Consider the following 24372-nt stretch of genomic DNA (forward strand, 5'->3'; position numbering starts at 1 on the left):
TATAGTTGTGTAAATTGCTTCTTTGTCCTCATTTGTAAGTCGCTTTGGATAAAAGCGTCTGCTAAATGACTAAATGTAAATATTCATGATATTAGAAGTTAATCTGCCTTGTTTTTGAACTGTGCAGTGCTGTAGCTGCTTAATTATACCCACTACGCTACTGTTTTTCAATATGATCATTATGGTGGTACTTAAAGATAAAAAAAAATAATTCTGAGGTGGTATTAGTGAACAAAAGTTTGAGAACCACTGGTCTAAAGTCCCCCCTTTTATCCCGGTCACGGCACCAATGTAACGCTTCTCTCCTGCTGATCACTGAAATCACTCAGGCAGACACAGAGAACTGCGTTAAGCGTTGTTTATTCTGTAACAGAAACATATCCTCTGGCAACAGTATGCATTTAAAGGGGTGGTCCACTACGATATTATATTTTAAACTTCAGTTGATGTGTAATGTAGCTGTGTGAACATAAACAGCATCTCTGAATGTAAAATATTCAAAGTTTAATGCAAAGGGAGACCTTGATTTGTACAGAGTTAGCTTAGCAACGCCTACAATTAACGAATTTTGGGGACTACAAAAAATACTTCCGCCCCCTGTGAGATCACAAAAGTTCGTTATTGCGCATCCCACACTGCGCAGGTTAAGGCCGTGGCCAGAGGCGCTGTAACGTTACTGCAGAGAGAGAAATGCCATCCTGCTGTTTCCACAGAGCTGTTCTGTTTCTGTTGTTGGGCTTCCAAATGACACGACCCAAACACAGAAGTGCTTACAGTTCAATATTAATTATGTTCCAGAGAACTATAAAATACATAGCAAGCATGATTTGACAAAACACAGCTTCCAGAATCTCTCCCAGTTCAGTGCTGGATTCAGTTAAAATCTCCTCAAAGATGGAGCAAGGAGACGCTGTGAACTCTGAGTCATGACCTGTAAGTGTTTTTATTTGTTAAAATTGATCATGACATGTACAGTGTCTAACTTTAACGGTGTGTTGTAGCAAAGATGTAAACAACGGGAAATTATGGTAACCGCTAACGACTTAGCTAACGTTACAAATCCATATTTATCAAACGGCTGTAAACGCACACACACACATACACATACACGCACTCTTGGCCAGCACCTGCGTCTCTCTGTGTGAGACGGCAGAATTTCTCTCTATAGGCAGCTATGCTATGCGTTTTACAACTCGGACAATAAAGTCGCAAAAGATATGTGAACGATTCATGTTACTTACACAGGCATATTCCGCATATGCATGAAAGACGTCCTGTAACGCATTGATTTAAAAAAAATACAGCAATGATTTCCCAACTGGAGTGTAACATCAAAAACAAATCAATCCAGGCTCACAAAGGTCTCATCTCACATCTTGTGCTTTATTCTGTCACCACAGAAAATAACTTAATCCGAGCATGAGAGAAAAAGAACAATAAAAATCTCTCCCGCGCACATGCGCTTCTCGTGTTACAAATACTTCATCGTATACACGCATAAACACACTAAAAGGCACAGAAACAGTTAAAGGAGCCGCATCCCATTTTCACTCGTTACAGACACGTGTTGACTGACTGACTGACTGTTTACACAAAACGCGCGTGCTTGTCAGGGCGTGACGTGAAGCCGATCGGCGTATCACAGCATATTATGATGATGACCAATCAGAGTCACTTGAGGGTGGGCCTTTTAGAGGAACTAGGAAATATGACAGTCGTTTTCATGTTAGCTGAGTAGCTGTGTATAATCAAAGTGAGATTTATGAAAAAATAACACGATTTCCTTCAAGTTAAACATGAGCACACATTGCTTTGCATCTTATTAACACAACCAAGCCTTAAAAATAACATTCTGGACCACCCCTTTAAACATGCATCACCTCTCTACATTCAGCAACCATCTCTGCTGGAGACACAAATGACCACCAGACATCTAAATAAACCTTTATTCATATGCAAAAGTTCAACATAGCTGTAACAGAAACATATCCTATGCAGTGTGTATTGGGGAAGACAGTAAATCACAGTATTCTCTTTTCTGGCTGCCGTTATCAGTGTTTCCCTCTTTCTGAAAGTCTTGATAGCACCATCGTGGAGTTTTTCTGTTATTTTTTCAGCAAATAGTAGCGTAGAATAATGATTTGTTGTACTCTCCCATTCACTGCGCTCTGAGTTTACCAACTATGACGACTTCTGATGCTATAAAAGTGAAAAGGCTCCATTAGATTAAATAGAAATCTTGCCACAACAGCGTTTCTGCAGATATCATAATGTCAAATTCAAGACTTTTTAAGACTATTAGGGATTAAATTTAAGACCTATATCACAATGTAAAAACACGCATACACAGAAAAAGAAAATGCTAAATCACAAAATAAGTGGCAAATAAATGTATTCAGATTGAACAGTTCTGAAGACAGGTTAGATGCAGCATTGAACTACAGGACAAAAACAAACACACATCTAAAGGCTGATTTACACTATTTATGCATCGCACACCTCCGCTGACTCCATGTGCACCTTAAACGGACGAGGCTCTTTTAAATGACAGCAGCCGTCAAAAGAAAGCCACCGTAAAGTCAGACGGATAAACTGAGAAAAAGGAAGTTTACGGAACTACGTCATATCATTAATATTGTTCAAGATTTTTAAACTAACTATTTTAATATATTTTTTAGAATTTATTATAAAGATTATAAAGATTTGTATAATCATTTAAAATGTATTAAATCAAACTTTTAAGCATCACTTGCTTTTGTTCATATCTCGCACAGTTAAATATATTAAATATTAATGACTAAAGAACATGGGCTGCTCTACAATTACATTTTTGTTATGGAAAGAACAAAAGGAACAAAAAAAGTATACTGTAAAAAAAATCCGTAATTTTACGGTTTATTTATGGCAGCTGGGCGCCGGGAAAAAAAGGCAAAATAACGACCGTTCTATTACAAACATTTACCGTAAAATAACAGATATTAAATTACATAAATATACCGTAAAATAACGGATATTAAATTACAGAAATTTACCATAAAATAAAGGCCGCTAAATTACAGAGATTTACAGCAAAATAACGGATATTAAATTGCAGAAATTTACCGTAAAATAACGGATATTAAATTTTAGAAATTTGTCGTAAAATAACGGATATTAAATTTCTGAAATTTTGAGTAAAATAACGGATATTGAATTTAAGAAATTTACAGCAAAATAAAAGATATTACATTGTAGAAATTTTGTGTAAAATAGCAGATATCAAATTACAGAAATTTAGCGTAAAATAATGGATATTAAATACAGAAAGTTACGGTAAAATAACGGATATTAAATTGCAGAAATTTACCGTAAAATAACGGATATTAAATAACAAAAATTTGTCGTAAAATAACGGATATTAAATTTCAGAAATTTACCCTAAAATAGCGGATATTAAATTACAGAAATTTACCATGAAATAATAGATATTAATTACAGAAAGTTACGGTAAAATGATGGATATTAAATAACAGAAATTTACCGTAAAATAGCAGATATTAAATTACAGAAATTTACCGTAAAATAACGGCCGTTAAATTACAAAAATGTACAGCAAAATAACGGATATTATATTGCAGAAATTTACCGTAAAATAATGGATATTAAATTACAGAAATTTACAGTAAAATAACGAATAAATTACAGAAATTTTCCTAAATTTTAATTTCTTGTAAATTTCTGTAATATTTGTTATTTTACGGTAAATTTCTGTAATTTAACAGCCATTATTTTACTTTTTTTTCCCGGCACCCCAGCTGCCGAAAAAAAACATAAAATTATGGATTTTTTTTTACAGTAAGTTTTTCTTCTTCTTTTTTTGCCTACTCAACAATTCACACATTACTGTCTGGCTAGTTTCTGTCCTCTACTTATGAGCCTAAAAGGCAATAATGGTCCAAGATTCCTGACCATTATCAGCAATAAAGCCTAGAAAAACAGAGCATCAGTATCTTGTAAACCAATAGGTTCAAATATTTCCAGTTACCAACTTTTGCCATGACCTCTTTTAGTTTTAACAATCTTATCCCTCAGGTCAACTTTTTAACAAAAACTTTCCTCCTTTCCCACAGCTGTTGCAATTTCTATCCAATAATTATTGTTCATTGGGTTCTCCCTATGATAACGCATGGACGAATCATAAAGATGTCTGTATAGATGTCTCTTTAAAGTGATTCATATTCAACTCAAATTAAACTTGGCACCACGCAAACATTCGCTCAAGTCTCAAAAAATTTAGTGCGCTTCGCCAGCTGAAATCATGTCACGCGCACCCAAAACAAACCTCCGCAAACAGAGTGATGACGCCACAATTGTTCAATAACAGAAAGAGGATTGGCTATTGCATGTTGGTCTCATTTTTAGTTGTAATACCACAAATTACATTTGGACTAGTAAAATAAAGAACTACAACACCACAAAAACCAAGCAACAACAACAAAAAAGAATTACCTAGAAGACCTAGAACAGCCAATTTAAGACTTTTAGGGCCTAAAATTTTGATTTTTAAATTTTAGACTTTCTAATTCTTGTTAAGAGCCCGCAGACACCCTGCACAAGAACATCCCTAATACTGCTGTTCTCCAGTGTGAATTTTCTCATGATGTTTCAGGCTTCCTGAAAAAGTGAAACTCTTCCCACAGTGTGAACACTGATACGGTTTCTCTCCGGTGTGAATCCTCCGGTGTGTTTTTAAGTTGCCCGACGACGTAAAGCTCTTCCCGCAGTCTGAACACACATAAGGTTTGTCTCCAGTGTGGACGTTGCTGTGAATTCTTAAATTTTCCAGTCGTGAAAAACTCTTTCCGCAAAAAGAGCAGCAGTGAGGCTTCAGTCCGGAGTGGACTTTCAGGTGTGTGCTCAGGTTTGACGAATAAACAAATGTTTTATCGCACTGATCACAGCTTAACGGCTTCCCTCTAATGTGAGAGAGCAGATGCTCTTTGAGGGCGTGTTTATATCTGAAACTCTTTCCACACTGACAGCAGGTAAACGGTCTTTCTCCAGTGTGAACCCTCATGTGTGAAACCAGCCTTGATTTCTCGGTGTAACTCTTTCCACATTCGGTGCATGTCAACAGTCCTTCCCCAGTGTGAAATCTCATGTGGCTGTTAAAATGTGATTTTTTTTGGAAGACCTTTCCACACTCACAGCAGATGAACGGGCCTTTGGCTTCAGCTTTTCTAGCTTGTTTTGGTCTGAAGGTTTCTTCAGTCTGTGAACCGACTGCATCTCCATATTCATCTGTGAGAAGATTAGGTTTATTAAACCCGCGGTGTTTGACTTCATTCCAAAATCGATTAATTTATTAGAGGTGTTAAATAAGTATAAATGTGAAACAAAACAGGGAATATAGTTTTAGCATAATATAAGGGCCATTCTTCAACTACAGGCACTTTTAGCCTTGTGAAGTTGAGTAAAAAAAACATGTTCAAAATTAACAGAGCAGCCTCATAAGTTTAAACAAAGGACAAACTTAGATGAGAAGAGGAACAGTTTTTCCATTGTAAACTGAAATGTCAATTCCAGCACATCTCAATATACAGCTTTTATCAAAATCAAATGAATGATGGCAGTCAAAAGGCCCTTTCACACAGTGATACCGGTAGATATCTGGAAAATTTCCGGAACGACTTTACCGGTATATTCAAAAAAGCGCTGTTCACACAGGCGAGGACATTACGGAAATTTTCCGGAAAAGAGCATTCACACATCCATTCCAAAATACCGGTAAATTCTGACATCATTCACCACAAATGAGCTTTAAACGGCTGCGCTTGTGTTTGTAAACATTTGACTAAATTACAAACTCTGTGGATGATCAATATTGTGAACAACTTTCGCAGGATCACTTTCGCATGTCGAGATGTTCATAATATGTGTGTGTGCAGGCGCTCACAGGCTGTTTCACAGGCACACGCAAAGCTTGAAGGTAAACAAACAGCAGCTTATCATAAGCATCTCATCGATGATTATTTGCACAGTTGGCATTAAGAAGAACATATAAACGTGATCTGACTAACTTCTAGCAGCTAAATGTGTCTGGAAAAAAATTCAAAGGCTTTTATTCTCACAAACCGCGCGGACGTAAATGCGTCTGACTGTTGGGATTGGCTAAAGCAGACGTCTCATGTTAGCACGTTCTAGACGTGCACGCGCTTATTACGGTAATCTTCCTTCTGCATTCACACAGCGCAGCATTCCGGCAAATTACCGGTAATGTTACAACTTCTCTTTCCGGAAAATAGCCAGAACGAATTTACCGGTATTTTCAAAAAGGACCTGTTCACACATACAACCTTTCCCTGTATGTGTGAAAGGGGCTAAACACTGTCTAAGATCATTTTTGTATCTAGTTTAACCAATCTTTTCACAGTATACATAATAACTATACATTTGTCAATGAAATAAATGAGTTGCATGCTGAATTGTACACTGGTCACATACTAAAATTGAATATTAATTCGGTTAAGAGCTTATTAGAAAATAAATAAACTGAATAAATAGAGCACAAACTTATACATTGTGAATACATGTTTAATGTGTAATGTAGGGATGCTCGATTTTGGGACAAATCCTATTCACAATTATTTTGGTCATAATTGTAATCACGATTATTCAAAACGATTATCAGTTGAAGTCAAAATTACTAGCACTCCAGAGAATTTTTTTTTTTAAATAAATATTTCCTAAATCATGTTTAACAGAGCAAGGAATTTTAACAGCATTTCCTATAATATTTTTTTCTTCTGTCATTCATTCATTTTCTTGTCGACTTTGTCCCTTTATTAATCCGGGGTCGCAACAGTGGAATGAACCGCCAACTTATCCAGCAAGTTTTTACGCAGCGGATGCCCTTCCAGCCGCAACCCATCTCTGGGAAACATCCACACACACTCATACATACGGACAATTTAGCCTACCCAATTCACCTGTACTGCATGTCTTTGGACTGTGGGGGAAACCAGAGCACCCGGAGGAAACACACGCGAACGCAGGGAGAACATGCAAACTCCACACAGAAACGCCAACTGAGCCGAGGATCGAACCAGCGTCCCAGCGACCTTCTTGCTGTGAGGCGGCAGCACTACCTAATGCGCCACTGCCTCACCTTTTTTCTTCTGTGAAAAGGCTTATTTGTTTTTTTTTATTTCGGCTAGAATAAAGCAGGTTTAAATATTTTGAAACCCATTTTAAGGTCAATATTATTAGCCCCTTTAAGCAATAAATATTTTTGATTGTCTGCAGAAGAATCTACTGTTATACAATGACTTGCCTAATTAACCTAATTAAGTCTTTGAATCGCACTTTGAATCTGAATGCTTATTTTTTTGAAAATAGTCTAATATTATGTGCTGTCATCAGAGCAAAGATAAAAGAAATCAGTTATTAGAAATTATATTAAATTATTAAAATTACTATGATCAAAAATAAGTTGAAAAAAAAAACTTCTTTCCATTAAACAGCAATTGGGAAGGAAAAGGGCTGCTAATATTCAGGAGGGCTAATAATTCTGAGTGTAACTGCATATATACAGTTATTTTCCACCCCCGAAAGGAAAGAGAAATGAATATAGTAGAATAAAAATATGAAACTGTGCATTAAGCATCTTCACTGTAAGAAACACACTTTTTTCACTTTTTTTTTTTGTTTTTCAACAAAAGCACTGAAGGATTTTCTCGTATTGTTGTTTGATTGTTGATAAAAACAGGCAGCAGCAGGAACATCGCGCACTTTCACTTTAATGGTTTCTGTTTCACGTGTCTTTTGATTCTCAACTCGTTTGTTTATTACATAAATGAGGGTTGATATGAATAATCACTAAACACCGCATTTTGACACCTATTTGCGCTCATGTTAAGATGACTTTAGATGTGTGCGCTGACAGCGCTCTGCTCGTCTCAGTGTGCGAATGAGACTGAATGCGGCACGCATTCATGTGGTCAGCATGCACACACACACATAAGCATGCAGTCTTTCGCGCTGCTAAGTTAATAATCGTTTATCTCGATTAATGGTTTTTCATAATCGTTAGATGCTAAAATCGAAATCGGATTTTCGATTAATTGCACAGCCCTAGTGTGATGAGACCTTTTTAATATTCTTTTTAAATATTGTTTAAAAATGTGTGTGGTGATGGAAATGACAGTGGTGGAAATGAGATTTCAACAGTTTATTGTGAAAAAAATAAAGATATATACATATATAAGGTACAACATGTTTGTAAATGACGTAGAATAAATGTAATTTCTTTATCAAGCAATATTTACCTTGATTTTTATTCAAGTGTTGCTGATAAAAATGTAAATTCCCTCCATCTTGAAGATGTTCCCAGATAGCACTATTCATTTTCATAGAAACCACCTCAATAATCTCACACAAACTTTTTAAAGCGACATTACAGTGCTGGAAATGACACTGATACTGTGCGACAGCTATATTTTATATAAAAGACAACATTGATAATAGTCTCTTATTTATAACTATAAAATATTTAACTTATTTCACTAGTGCTTAATTAAGATACATTAATAGATACCAGATAAATAATATTTTAAAATGTTGTTTTCATCTGTTTAATGTGGGGTAGTGCTGTTTTATAAGTAATCTGAGCCTTTCTTTTTCCCCCCCGCTCTACATTGTTCTGTGTTATTATGATTTTTGTTGTTGTTGTGCGTGTATTTTTTTGAAGATGTTTTGTTATTACTGTATTATAGTAAAAATCCAATGAATATAATTATTTTTTAAAAAATTTTTATTTTTATTGTTGACGTTTATAACTGGGTGTGCGGCAAGGTGAAAATAGTAATTTTGACACCTAAAAGGAGGTTGAATAATATGAAAATAATATAATAGAAAGGTAGTAAATGTTTTAAAAGTAGGTTTTATTGTTAGTTTGACAAGGAAAGAGGAATTAGAACAAAATTATTTGTATTTTTGGATGATCAAAGGACATAAAAGTCCCCATAGTTGAAGAATTACCCATATATAATATGTGGTTTGTATTGTTATAAGTAATTTTTCACATTAATGTTCCTAAGCAGTCATTAAAAAGAAAGACTAATTAAAAACACAAACCTATTTGTTCCTCTGCATCCTCCTCTTTTATTCTGCAGGGTTCTTCCTTAATCTCCATCTTCACTATTGTATGTCAGTTGTTTCCCCTGCAGTAATTCCTCCTGTTGGCTTCTTCTTCAGCTGTGGGAAGATGGTAATATTCCTCATGAAATAAACTCTCATCATGTGTAAATATATAGATAAGCTGGTCAATTTCAAGTTGGATATGATGAAAGTAATCAACAGGAACATCAGAGTTCGATCTGTTTCCAGTAACCGCTACTGATGATTGTTTTGATTCACTAAAATGAACCGACTCTTAAGAATCATTCGTTTGGGAATCAAACTCGAGCTCCATACGCGAATGAGTTGAATTTCCCCAATAAAATAAAATAAACACACTCACAAACTGGTAAAAATCTGATGTAAAGTAACTCTCCATACACAAATTGATAAAACAAGTTCACAGCCGGTGGGTTTAGCAATGCGGTTGCTATTTAACTGCAGACTATCAATACTAACGCACTGTCCGTCGTCAGTTTCGTGTATAAAACAGTCAATAATTAGGATGATACAGATTACCAGCGTAATAGTATTTTTCCTTACGTTTGTCAATAAGAAATTTAAATATAATTAAGTTAGTATGCCATAAAATAAATCCGGGGAAAGCTGATTTACTCACCGCCAGCTTTAGCACCATATGTTTTGTGCATCAGTTAAATTGTTCCGTGTTTCTACATATCCATATAGTTCCCTCTCTTTGTCGGCTTTAAGAGATGGTTCACCCCCAAAAAAAAAAAAAAAAAAAAAAAATCTGTCACCATTTACCCACCCTTTTACCTTTTTCAAACCTTTATGAGTTTCTTTATTTTGTTGAACACAAAGAAAGATATTTTAAAGAAAGCTAGAAACCACTGACTTCCATGGTATTTCTTTTTCCTATGCAAGTCAAGGGTTACCGGTTTTTATCTCTCTTCAAATATCTTCTTTTGTGTTTAACAGTAGAAATAAATAAAGGTTTGAGGCTGAGTATATTAAATAAATTTTTGTTTTCCTTTTAAAAATAAAAATATACTCATTGTTTACCCAACCAAAGCTCAATACAGAAACAGGTACCTCTATAACAAAAGCTGGTAAAAATATCTAATTTTCATTACTTCAGAATCAAAATCAGATTTATTTTTATTGCCAAGTGTGCTTCACACAAACGCAAGAGACTTATTTTGGCTACAGAAGCTTCCAGAGGGGTCAGGCCGGCACTAAACTATTAAGAGCTGATCTCCGACCAGTAAAAAGCTGAACCATGGAGGCATACATAGACACAAGAGATAATCTGTTGTTGAAACTCAGGGTTGTTTCTTGTACAATCAGCTGTCTAATCAAACTGATTCAAAACTGGTTTAATCAACATTTGGCTACAATCTCCTCACTGCACATGAGTCTGCACTGGGGCTCTATTTTGAAGATCCATGTACAAAGTGCAAAGCGAAGGCGCAAACGCATTAAGGGCGTGTCATAATCCACGTTTGCTATTTTAAGGATGGAAAAATCCGCTTTGCGCCGTGGCGCATTATCTAACAGGGTTGAGCTTATTCTCTTAATGAGATATAGGTGTGTTTGGAGAATAAATCAATCAGAGTCTCGTCTCTCATTCCCTTTAAAGGGCCATGAAACCCCCTCGTTTCAGCAGGGTGTTTTCACACCTCTACTTTGGAAAAAGACAGAAAAGTGGGCGTGTCCAGCTCTGTTTAGGGGGGAGTGTCGGAGGAGCAAAAGAGGGAAGGTGTGGGAGTGTCTATTTGACCACGCGCTGAGTTTCAGAGTCTACACACACACACACACACACACACACACACACACACACACACACACACACAGGAGAAAGTGACTGTGTTTACATGGACATCAGTAATCAAATTATTTGCCAAATTATTAAAGGGGTGGTCCACTACGATCTCATGTTTTAAACTTTAGTTGATGTGTAATGCAGCTGTGTGAACATAAACAACATCTCTGAATGTAAAAAGTTCTAAGTTCAATGCAAAGGGTGACCTTGGTTTTTACAGAGTTAGCTTAGCAAAGCCTACAATGAACGAATTTTGGGGACTACAAAAAAATACTTCCGCCCCCTGTGACATCACAAGTTCGTTTACTGCGCATCCCACACTGCGCATGTAGGTAAGGGGCGTGGCCAGAAGCACTGTAAAGGCTGATTTCTACTTCTGCATCAAACACCGGCGTATGCTACAGTGCTGGCGCATAGCACCTCTCGTCATAGCATGACGTGCACCTCTGAAAAAATGTAACTACACGTTGCAACAACGCGTAGCGTAAGCTCTGTGATTGGTCGGCTTGGTAGCGCTGACGAGTCGGGTCGGGACCGAGAGCCGCGCGAATGGCGCGAACCCAATGTTGCATGTCCGCCGGTTCCTGCCTCAAAATGAGCGAGTTTGAGCCACTTGTACAACCAGGAAGTGTTCAGGAAACGCAAAACAGCAGCAAAGAAACTCGACACAGAGGAACATTTACACCTCACTGCCAACTAGCGATTCGGAAGTGTTAATGCAGTCCAACAGAGACAGCGCGCAGAAGTATAAATGCACAGCTACGCGCGTTGCCTGCGAGGTGAGTTACGCCGGTCACTTGACGCAGAAGTATAAACCAGGCTTTACGTTATAGCAGAGATGACGCAAAAAATGCGTCTAAACACGGCTGTTTCCACAGAGCTTCGTCTGTTTCTGTATTTGGGCTTCCAAAGGACACGACACAAAGACAGAAGTGCTTACAGTTCAATATTAATTATGTTCCAGAGAATTATAAAACACACAGCAAGCATGATTTGACAAAACAGCTCCAGAATCTCTCCCAGTTCAGTGCTGGATTCGGCTAAAATCTCCTCAAAGCAGAAGTTGTAAGCTACAAGTAAGTGTTTTTATTTAATAAAATTGATCATGACATGTACAGTGTCTAGCGTTAACGGTATGCTGTAGCAATGATGTAAACAATGTGAAATGCTGCTTTGCGGGCAAACGATTTAGCTACAAATCCTATCATTCATTTTCATCCACTTTTCCAGGGCCGGGTTGTGGGGGCAGCAGTCTCAGGAGAGAACCCCAGACTTCCCTTCTCCCAAGGCGTTCCCAGGCCAGCCGAGAGACACAGTTCTTCCAGCGTGTACTGGGTCTTCCCAGAGGCCTCCTCCCAGTTGGCCATGCCTGAAACAGCTCGCTAGGTAGGCATCCGAAACAGATGCCTGATCCACCTCAGTTGACCTCTCTTGATGTGGAGGAGCAGCGGCTCTACTCCAAGCTTCTCACCCTATCTATAAGTGTGTCCTGCTGCCACCCTGCGAAGGAAACTCATTTTGGCCGCTTGTATCTGAAATCTTGTCCAAGACTAGACACATATACAGACTAGGCCCACACAGAATCTGCGCGTACAGAAATCCGCAGATCTCCACATTTGTTTAGCCCATCCTTGAGTCCATTCACTTGTGTAAATGTGTGCATTTATAATTATTCCACTTTTAATTTCAGTTATATTATTGACTAATATGAAAATATTCACATGATTGTTCCACAATACAGTATGTAAAGTAATATTTTCTGTCTTTTAGTAGATGTATATTAATGATAGACTTGCTTTGTTTACCAAATAAGTGGACCTGGATGGATTTGCATGGTGAACATTAAATAAGTTAAAAAGCTAATATTTCTTATACACTGAAAATTGTTGCATGCAGAACTGTTGCAAACAATTCATTTGTGTTGAATTTAAACAAACAAATTAAGTTTAATAATGTTCGACTTAATTTGTTTGTTTAAATTCAACATAAATCAATTGTTTACAACCACTAAAGGTATATAAAAAAAAAAATCCAAGGAATCATCTTTGAATATTTATTTTCAGTGTATTAGGTTTTTGGTTACAATACTCCCAAAATCATAGCAAATAAATCAGCAGATTTTTTACAAAATTTTTAGCAGAAATATCCGCAGATTCTGTCTGGCCCTACTCATGACCATAGTGTAAGAACACTGAAAAAAAAGTGTTGCATGCAGAACTGTTGCAAACAATTTATTTGTGTTAAATTTAAACAAATTAAGTTTAATAACGTTCAACTTAATTTGTTTGTTTAAATTCAACACAAATAAAATGTTTACAACCACTTAACGTAAAAAAATTGAGTAAATCCAAGGAATCAACTTTGAATAATTTTTTTCAGTGAATGTAGATTAACTGGTAATCTTTTGGCTTTGCTCACAATGGACCACTACACAACGACCGCATTACTGCTGCCACTGGTCACTCACGTTCCATTCTTCACTCACTCCTGAACAAAAATAAATAAACAGGTACATTTTGAAAGAATTAGACCAAGTATTTTAGTCATGTATTGCATTTTATTTCTCCGAGTTCCAGTACGTACAGTCAGTGCATTACAGAACATTTCAGAAAGCATAGTTATAGAATATCACTATTAATAAAGCCATTTTAAACTGATACCTAAAGCGGCAGAGAGAGCTTAATGAATTGCAATTAAAAACTAAAAAAAAAATCTTAAAATGACATGGAGTAAGTAAAACACATTTAGAAAATATGAGGAATATTATTACAATGGAAACAAATTAAGAAAATGCGCTACAATTTCTAACAACACATGGAAATAGCAGGGAACACAATGGAAAAATGTTTTAAGGGGCCCCAAGAAAGCCACAAACCCAGCTGGGATTTGCTTATTGTGCCATGATTATTGCTTGTAGGGGAAGTTGGAAATTTGACTATTTATTTTAACATTCTAATTACACCATTCCCTTGTCTTTTGTGTATCATTAGCCTAAATAACCAAACCTAAATAGCCGGAGTAGTCATGTTATTGGGTCCTCTTGCAACATTTCCATTGTCCACCCTTCTGTTTGCATGTGTTGTGAGAAAGCACAGCCTGTTTTCATAGTGCGTTTGCATTATGAGGACTTGCAACACGTAAACCGACGAAGATCTCTTCTGATTTGCTGGTGTTATTTGTAATTGCATGCGTTCGCTTCAATTGCAGCACATTAAAGCTCTCTTGGCCAGCATAGGTACCCAATCATTGCATTTACATTAATCTCAAGAGTTTTTCTCAGAAAAAACAAAACAAAAAAACACTTAAAGCAATAGTCTAAAGGTTCAATTCCTGGAGGGCCGCAGCTCTGCACAGTTTTGCTCCAACCCTGATCAAACACAGCCGATCCAACTAATAAAGGTGTTCATGAGTCTTTTGAACACCTTAATTATTTGTATCCATGTTTGATTAGGGTTGGAGCAAAACTGTGCAGAGCTGCGGCCCTTCAGGAATTGACTGAGACATATGACCTAAAGCAACGGCCTCAAACTCAATTTCAATTCCACAGCTCTGCATAGCACAAGGTGGGCCATTTATATTAATACACCTTAATAAAATGGGAATGGTTGGTGATGTTAACATCCTGTTTGTGGTACAATAGTATATGTGAGGGGGCAAACTTTTCAAGATGGGTGGTGACCATGGCCATTATGAAGTCGGCCATCTTGGATCTAACTTTTGTTTTTTTTCAATAGGAAGTGGGTCATGTGACACATCAAACTTATTGGGAATTTCACCGGAAAAACAATGGTGTGCTTGGTTTTAACGCAACTTTATTCTTTTAGGAGTTATTTACAAGTTTGACCCCTTATAAATGTGCTCAATGTGCTGCCCATTGTGTTGGATTGTCAATGCAACGCTCTTCTCCCACTCTTCACACACTGATAGCAACACCGCAGGAGAAATGCCAGCACAGGCTTCCAGTATCCTTAGTTTCAGGTGCTGCACATCTTGTATCGTCACATCATAGACAACAAAGACAGTGGGGCCATTCTTCATCAATGGAAACGTCAAGGCCACTGGATATTTGAAAGTGCTCCATGATGATGTGTTTCCCTCTTTATGCACTGAAGCTGGCACATTCCCCAAGTTTTTTTCCAGCAAGATGGTGCGCCACTACATTATAGGTGTCAGGTCCGAGCATTTCTAGATAAACAGTTTCCTGAAGAGTGGATTGATCATTGTGAGCCAGTTGAATGGCCCACAAGATCTCCCAATCTGACCCCCTTAGACTTTTATCTTTAGGGTCATCTGAAGCCAATTGTCTATGGTGTGAAGATACAAGATGTGCAGCACCTGAAACTAGGGACACTGGAAGCCTGTGCTGGCATTTCTCCTGCAGTGTTGCTATCAGTGTGTGAAGAGTGGGAGAAGAGCGTTGCATTGACAATCCAACACAATGGGCAGCACATTGAACACATTTTATAAGTGGTCAGAAACTTGTAAATAACTCATGGACGAATAAAGTTACATTAAAACCAAGCACACCATTGTTTTCTTGTGAAATTCCCAATAAGTTTGATGTGTCACATGACCCTCTTCCTATAGAAAAAAAACAAAAAGTTGTATCCAAGATGGCCGACTTAAAAATGGCCACTACCTATCTTGAAAAGTTTGCCCTCTCACATATACTAATGACACAAGCAGGATGTTAATATCACCAACCATTCCCATTTTATTAAGGTGTATCCATATAAATGGCCCACCCTGTACAACTCCAACCACTTCCAACTCACGCCAGCTTAATCTCAAACATCTTGATTATTTGCATCTTCTGTGTTTGACTAGGGTTGGAGCAAAACTGTGCGGCGCTCAAGGAATCTAGTTTAAGACCTAAAGTAACACATCAATAAAACAAAACCTGAATGAACGGAGCTCGCCTTCATTTCAGAATAGTGCACTAATAGAGCTTTCCTCAAGTGTGACTCCTCTGGTGAGTTTTCAGACGCGATGACTGACGGAAACTCTTCCCACAGTCCGAACACTGATACGGTTTCTCTCCAGTGTGGATCCTCTGGTGTGTTTTGAAGTTGCTCGATGTTGCGAAGCTCTTCCCGCAGTCTGAACACACGTGCGGTTTCTCTCCGGTGTGCATAAGCTCGTGCACTTTCAACTTCTGCAAATGTAAAAAAGTCTTTCCGCAGAAAGAGCAAGCGAGTGGCTTCACCGTCGCATGGACATAAAGGTGTGCTCTCAATCTTGACGCAGACACGAATGTTTTAGCGCAGTGATCGCAGCTGAACGACTTCTCTCCGCTGTGAGAGAGCTGGTGGTTTAGGAGAACGGGTTTAGATGTGAAACTCTTTCCACAATCCAAGCATGTGAACGGCTTGTTCCCAGTGTGAATCCTCATGTGCACGTCCAGCTTTCCTCTGTGCGTGAAGCTCTTTCCGCATTCGGTGCAATGCATCAGGCCTTCTCCAGTGTGAAATCTCATGTGTCGGGTATGATCGGATTTATATTTGTAAGTCTTTCCACACTCGGAGCAGGGGAAAGATCCTGTTTTTCCAGCTTGTTTTTGTGTTTCAGTCTGTGATCTGACTGCATTTCCATGTTTATCTGTGAAAAGATTAGCTTTATTAAATGAAGTTTGTCTTTAATTTCCATCAAATATAAAAACAGATTAAAAGAAATGTGTTTGCTCATCAGTTATTATCCCTTGTGTGCTGTTGGGGATGTTTTCATCCACTCTGGGGGGATTTGGAGTCTTAATTTGGCCACAACCTTTCCGGGGTTTCAGCAAATGGGATTATTTTTGCTGACAAGTCTAATTTTCACACATATTTTGAGAAAACGCTTTGAAAGTTTTTAAAGGCTCAATACAACCTGAGCAAATGTGCTACTCTTTCATTATGTTCGGGGCAGTTTTTGCCCCATTGACTTCCATTATAATGACTTTATTTGATTGCAAAGGCACCCTATAATCATGCATTCTTGATTGTTGGTGGTTTTCCCTGCTGGGAAGAGGTAACATTAGCAATTTTATTGAACATTTGGAAATAATCTAGCATACATTGCATAAAGGGGAACAGACATTCCAAGGGGAACAGAATCGACTGCTACACCGGTCCAGGGAGTGTAATGTAATGTAATGTAATGTGTATTTATATAGCGCATTTATTGTGTATGGCCATACACCCAAAGCGCTTCACAATCATGAGGGGGGTCTCTCCACACCACCACCAGTGTGCAGCATCCACTTGGATGATGCGACGGCTGCCACAGGACAACGGCGCCAGTGCGCTCACCACACACCAGCTATTGGTGGAGTGGAGAGACAGTGATAGAGCCAATTCGGTGGAAGGGGATGATTGGGAGGCCATGATCGTAAGGGCCGATAGAGGGACTTTGGCCAGGACACCGGGGTTACACCCCTGCTCTTTCACGAGAAGTGCCATGGGATTTTTAATGACCACAGAGAGTCAGGACCTCGGTTTAACGTCTCATCCGAAAGACGGCACCCACTGACAGTGTAGTGTCCCCTTCACTTTCACTGGGGCATTAGGACTCACAAAGACCACAGGTTGAGCGCCCCCTGCTGGCCTCACTAACACCACTTCCAACAGCAACCTAGTTTTCCCTAGTGGTCTCCCATCCAGGTACTGACCAGGCTCAGCCCTGCTTAGCTTCAGTGAGTAACCGGTCTTGGGCTGCAGGGTGACATGGCAGTGTGGAGGCTGTCAATGTGACGCTAACATTTATAGCAATTTTTACTGTTTATCAACAGTTACAGTGCAAAAAAAGCTTAGTTCCTGGCTTTTATATGAAGTATAGTGTGTGTATTTACCTTGATTTTTCTGAGAAAAATCTAAATACGCCCCTCAGCTCTCAGAACACAGTAAACACATTAGAATCTTCTGTTTACCTCCATATAAAAGCCAGCAAGCTATTTGCACAGGCCTATCCAAAGGAGTAATGCTGCCATCTGATGAACAACAGTAAAAAATAACCTATTGTTCCTCTTCCCAACAAGGAAACCACAAACAATCAATTAAAAAAAGCATGATTATATACTGTCGTGACTTTGCAGTGATTATAATGGAAGTCAACGGGGCAAAAACAGCCACCAACAGAACGAAAGGGGAGTCAATTTGAACAATACACACGGGCTAAAGAGGAAGAATGTAAACACAAACCTGTTTGTTTCTTTGTCTCTTTTATTCTGCAGGGTTCTTCCTCAATCTCCATCTTTACTACAGTATGTCAGTTGTTTCTCCTGCAATTCCTTCTGTTTGCTGCTTCTTCAGCTGAACGAAGATGGCGATATTCCTCAGCATTTAAACCCTCATGAACGACTCTGAGAGCGGCTTCACCTGTGGATTGAGCTCGTTAAGCAGATCGTCAACACATTGATTAGCATTCATCAACCACAGCAGATTAAACTACAGCTGAATGAATATTAGTGAGGGTTTGGTTGCTGTGAGATATTCACTAAACCTGTGAAAAGCAGAAACAAATGATTTTAATTTCAATTAAGACAGGAGAAAGTAATCAATTAGAACAACGTAACATGGCTGCGTCCAAAACCGCAAACTTCCATACTATATAGTACACTAAAATCAGTATGTGAGCCAAGTAGTATGTCCGAATTCATAAGCTGCGTCCCAAATCGCATACACCATTCTACGCCATTTTGTAGTGTAAATAGTGTAAGTAGTGTGTTCACACTGAAAACTTTAAAAATAATAAGTGCACTTTAATTACCAGGATGATGCACTCATTCAGCCGCTAAATAAAAGTTTGGCGGTCATTTCGAACTAAAATGGTCCTGTGGTCCACTATAGTAGACATGCTGTAAATTTAACAATAAAAACAAACATGTAAAAACTCTAAATTGTAGAATTTTTTTAACCCAGAAATATATATATTTTTAATTTAAATCACAGAATAAATAAGGAAAAAAATTATTTGGGTCTCAGGAGGAGGATATAAACTATTTATCAGGATGTCTAAATCTGTTTTAGTCCTCTTTTACAATTGCTTTGTTCATTGTATAATTCTTGTTTTGTTTTTAGGGAGACAATTTCACCATCTTTCAATAGACAACAAATAATAATAGCATTCTACCTGCATTTGCAGCAATGCTAGTAACTGATGCATACTGTCCCTGACAAATTAACCTATAAATACATGCATAAATTGAAATGATCCATTTTTAGTAACGTTTTTTTTTTTTTTTTTTAAACATTTTGCATATATTTATTTTGAAAAATATCAAAGTGCATTAAATTAAACATTTCATCTGAATATGATTGAAATGAGCAGTGTTGAAAATGAGACGGTTTTCCGTACCGGTGTTGTTGACTTGATTGAAATCTTTTTTTTTTTTATTGAACAAACAGGGATGTACAGAGTTATACATGAAACAGTATACAATGGAATTAACAACAAAAATTAATCGTGTACATTAAGTATTTTTTCCAGTAGTTGAGATGTCTTAATAGCTTTGGTATTACTTTGTATAGCAGTGAGGGAATCATAAAAAAAGTTTTAGATCAATGAAAAATAGTTTACAATTTGGTACAGTCAGCATGCATTTTGTTTTGTGGATGTGATACTTTCCAAATAAAATAAGAATTTTTGCTATTTTGTCCATTTCCAGTAATCCAGAGTTGCAATCCGTAAAAAAAACCATTTGCTCAGTTATACTGATTAATTTATAAAACACTTCAAAAAGTAGTGAGGAAACTTGGGACCAAAACTGTTTTGTGTATCTGCAACTGAAAAATAAATGAAGAATTGTTTCCGGTTCCATTTTACAAAAACAACACAAGGGTGAAAAACCTTCCTTAAACTTACTTATAAAATCATTGCATGGATAATATCTATGTAATGTTTTAAAATTTGTTTCTTTTACTTTATTAGGAATTATGTATTTTGTAATATCTGACCAGATTTTTGGGGAAAAGAAGAATGAAGGGAATGCTTGTTTCCATTTAACCATTGCAATTGGAGGAACACTTTTATCTGCAGTTAGGATATTCCTGATATAATTGTTATTACATTTTTTATCCTTGATAGAAAGGCCCTTAATAGTAAGCTCTGGGTGAGAGCCAGATACATGGTTATATATTTTTGCGGTTTTAATAAGGTGAAGTAATTTTGGGGAAATACAATGAACAAATTTTTTGTATTCAATCAAAGTAATTTTTAAACCAAAATTATTAATAAATTCATTGTAATCATATAAATCCCCTACACAATTTAATAAGTCTGTAACAAAAATTACTCCTTTTTTAACATAATCATTCCAAAATATGGACTTGTTTTTAAATAAAATATACTGATTGTTCCAGATAATACATGAGTGGGGGGAAAAGTTATGCTTATAAATCAGTTTCCATGTATTCAAGGCTTGTTTATGAAAATTTGACATCTTAATAGGAATTTTAGAACACTTAAAATCACAAGTTGGCAAAAAGTGTAGGCCACCACATTTTTCAGAGATAAGATTTGGGATAGAGAACCATAAGGAATTATTGTTATGAAGACAATTTTTGATCCAATTGATTTTAAAGATATTGTTAATAGTTTCAAAATCTAATGCATTTAATCCTCCTTCTGATATATTCCTAATTATTCTTTTAACATACTCTGTTTTGCCTCTCCAAATAAACTTAAATAAAACTTTCTCAATTGTGGTACACATCTTAGAATCTACATAAAGAGACAGTGCAGGGTATACAAGTCTGGAAATACCTTCAGCTTTTGAGATCAGCACTCTACCTTGAATTGATAAATTCCTTTGAAGCCAGCAATTAAAGATATTTTTTGTCTTTTGTAGCCTTTGTGAAAAGTTGTCTGTAATGCGTTCTGAGGTTGATTTATTAACTACAATACCTAAATATCTTACTGTCTTTTTAACTTGTATTCCCGCTATACTAAAATCGTCTATTTGGTGTATAGCCATTATTTCACTTTTGGATTGATTAACTAATAGACCTGATGCATCAGAGAACAGCTTAAAAGCCTTCAAAATAACTGAGACCTGATCTTTATTTTTCAAAAATAAACAGGTGTCATCTGCAAGTTGACTGATAGTTAATGTGGTACCTCCTATTTCAATACCTTTAATTTGAGAACAATGTATAGTATATAGATTTAGGGTTTCTGCAACTAATAAAAATAAAAATGGTGAAATTGGGCACCCTTGTCTTATGCCTCTCCGAATAATAAAACGAGAAGAAGTACCACTGGATAAAGAAACACTACTTGAAATATTATAATAAAATGTCTTCATCATTTTTTTAAAATATTGGGCCACAATTAAGTGTCTGATACATAAAACTATGTTCAACTGTATCAAAGGCCTTGTAAAAATCTAAAAATAAAATTAAAGCCTCCTCATTTACTAACTCTGAGTAATCCAACAGATCTAAAACCAATCTAATATTATTTGAAATATTTCTTCCCTTCATAAATCCAGATTGGGAGAGAGATATGATTTCCTCCACACATGGTTTTAACCTAGTAGCATATAATGATGCTAGTAATTTGTAATCGGAGTTGAGTAGCGTAATTGGACGCCATATATCCAAGTAAAGAGTATCTTTATTCGGTTTTGGAATACAACAACATTATCAACAACAATACAATAGTTTACAAAGCCATTATGATTTAGAAACACAATCAGTGAAGCAGCGTCTGTTATTATAATTATTAAAACAGACAATATTAAGGATGTAACAAGAATGTCGAGCGTTATATTATTTTAATTGATAATATAAATAAAGCGTGAAGTAAAACGTAAAGCACAATTAGTCGAAATTGCTTATAAATAACTTCGGGGGGAGTTGGATTACCAGTACTTACCACCTACGAACCTGCTCTGTGCAACGTTTAAAATGTTCCGTGTGGGTCTACATATCCACAGTTACTCACTCCCGCACGTGCCTAATCAGAGCTCTCAATGCAGACAGAAAAAGGGCTGTACTGTGTTTGCACAAAAAAAACAAAGAATACAAAAACCACAAACATAATGCAGACATAAATAAACAAGAACATAAATAATTATATATATATATATATATATATATATATATATATATATATATATATATATATATATATATATATATATAATTTTTTTTCACTTTCTCGGGCAATAACCAACTTAAATAGCTAGCACATCAGTTGTTACCTGTATTTTATGGTCATAAACAATGCAAGATCATTACTCTGTTTCTGTAATCAAAAATCCACTTAATTGTAAATACATATTTTTATTTATTTATACAGTTTAAACAGCCAACAATAAACATATTGCAAATAAAGCTAGCGTATATAATAGGTATATATATATATATATATATATATATATATATATATATATATATATATATATATATATATATATATATATATATATATATATATATATAAATAATTTTTACAATTTAGTTTACTTTCCCATTCATATAGTTGTCAATATTCACTTGTGTTGGTAACCTGAGCTATTGTAATCCATAAATTAAGTCCTGGGCCAATAAATTTAATTCTGATTATGATTTCTTTATAAAATGTTTTCATAATCTCAATTGCAACAAAAACAGGGCGGGATAATAATAGTTCCTCCCCCTTTTCAAACACAGCCAATCGCATTGCCAACATCACCACTACATCACAGTATTCTAGAGTAAGGAAAAATTGCAATTAAACCTGATATGAAAGTCTCAGTGATATTAATTTAGAGATATGAATTCATTTACTGACACAAAAAAACAGCTTTAATGCTCTCATCGCAGAATAAATCCTCTACAAAGACTATATTTACATAAGTTAATAAGACTGAAGGGCTTTATTCTGTGAAAACCATCTGGATGTACTTTATCCCACTTATTGCATGGCTACTTAACACAAAAAAGACACAAAACATTGTTCTCAGCCATAAGAGTTTATTAATTCTTCAATTAAAGGCAAAGCTGAAAGAAATGAAAATGGCTGAATGGAGCAAACACTAACCTACGTATTATTCAGACACTAGATGGCGCCAAACACTCAAAAACAGCAGTAACAAGCATATAAATATGGGAGTGAATGGATTTAAGAACAGCCAGGATGATTCAAAGTACTCAGATGAGCCTGTGTTATTAGTTTTAGCAATTAATATCTGGGAAACTATATACGGAAATGTTAGATGACCAATCAGAATAAATTAAGGCAGCGTGTAATTAATGCAAACTGCTTTACTGGGAGAAATATAGCAAGGCAAGGCATGTTTATTCATATAGCACATTTCATAGGTAATTGTAACTCAAAGTGCTTTACATAAACAAGTATAAATGAACTATTAAATACAACAAGTATAAGAAATAAAAATAACAACTATGTTTTTCTATATATTGGTGTAATTTCCCCTCTTTTCAAACCTGTTTTAATGGGTTAAAACAAGTTTATAAGGAATGAAAAAAGAAAATATATATATATAAATATATATATATATATATATATATATATATATATATATATATATATATATATATATATATAAATATATATATATATATTAAAAAATATATATATTTATATATATATATATATTTATATATATATATAAATATATATATATATATATATTTATATATATATATATATATATATATATATATATATATATTTATATATATATATATATATATTTATATATATATATTTATATATATATATATATATATATATATATATATATATATATATATTTATATATATATATATATATTTATATATATATATATATATTTTTTCTTTTTTCATTCCTTATAAACTTGTTTATATATATATATAATATAAATATAAATATATATATATATATATATATATATATATATATATATATATATATATATATATATATATAACATATACTATTTAAAACAAACCAGGATAATTCAATGTGCTTTAGTTAAAAAAATTAAATAAAAGGAATATAAAGTACAACTATAACAACTATGTTTTTCTATATATTGGTGTAATTTCCCCTCCTTTCAAACCTGTTTTAACACCCTTCTAATCTGTTTTAATGGGTTAAAACAAGTTTATAAGGAATGAAAAAAGGAAAAAAAAAAAAAAAAAAATATATATATATATATATATATATATTAAAAAAAATATATATTTATATATATATATATATATATATATATATATATATATATATATATATATATATATATATATTTATATATTTATATATATATATATATATATATATATTTATATATATTTATATATATATATATATATTTATATATATTTATATATATATATATATTTATATATATATATATATATATATATATATATTTATATATATATATATATATATTTATATATATATATATATATATATATTTATATATATATATATATATATATATTTATATATATATATATAT

At 35.1% G+C, this 24372-nt stretch overlaps 3 protein-coding genes and 2 long non-coding RNA genes across 6 annotated transcripts in view; 2 read left to right on the top strand and 3 right to left on the bottom strand.

Annotated features, from left to right (window-relative positions):
• Window positions 1–24372, top strand: part of LOC147838686 (uncharacterized) — a 1589207-nt gene that overhangs the window by 787777 nt on the left and 777058 nt on the right. The gene's annotated exons all lie outside the window — the stretch shown is intronic.
• Window positions 1–24372, top strand: part of LOC147838694 (uncharacterized) — a 200245-nt gene that overhangs the window by 169721 nt on the left and 6152 nt on the right. The window lies entirely within an intron of this gene.
• The window catches only part of cert1b (ceramide transporter 1b), a 355936-nt gene that overhangs the window by 93472 nt on the left and 238092 nt on the right, over window positions 1–24372 (bottom strand). The gene's annotated exons all lie outside the window — the stretch shown is intronic.
• si:ch211-241b2.1 lies at window positions 1931–9804 on the bottom strand. The gene is given in 5 exon segments (NM_001017868.2): window positions 1931–2946; window positions 2982–4555; window positions 4587–5280; window positions 9115–9234; window positions 9776–9804. Coding segments are annotated over 2 exon segments (735 nt in total). The 5' UTR covers window positions 9173–9234; window positions 9776–9804; the 3' UTR covers window positions 1931–2946; window positions 2982–4555; window positions 4587–4603.
• Window positions 15787–18291, bottom strand: zgc:66483 (the record flags this gene model as incomplete). The annotated part of the gene is given in 2 exon segments (NM_199825.2): window positions 15787–16537; window positions 18115–18291. Coding segments are annotated over 2 exon segments (696 nt in total). The 3' UTR covers window positions 15787–15893.

Source organism: Danio rerio, chromosome 21 (genome assembly GCF_052040795.2).
Source record: "Danio rerio strain M-AB ecotype USA chromosome 21, GRCz13ab, whole genome shotgun sequence".
NCBI lineage: Eukaryota > Metazoa > Chordata > Actinopteri > Cypriniformes > Danionidae > Danio > Danio rerio.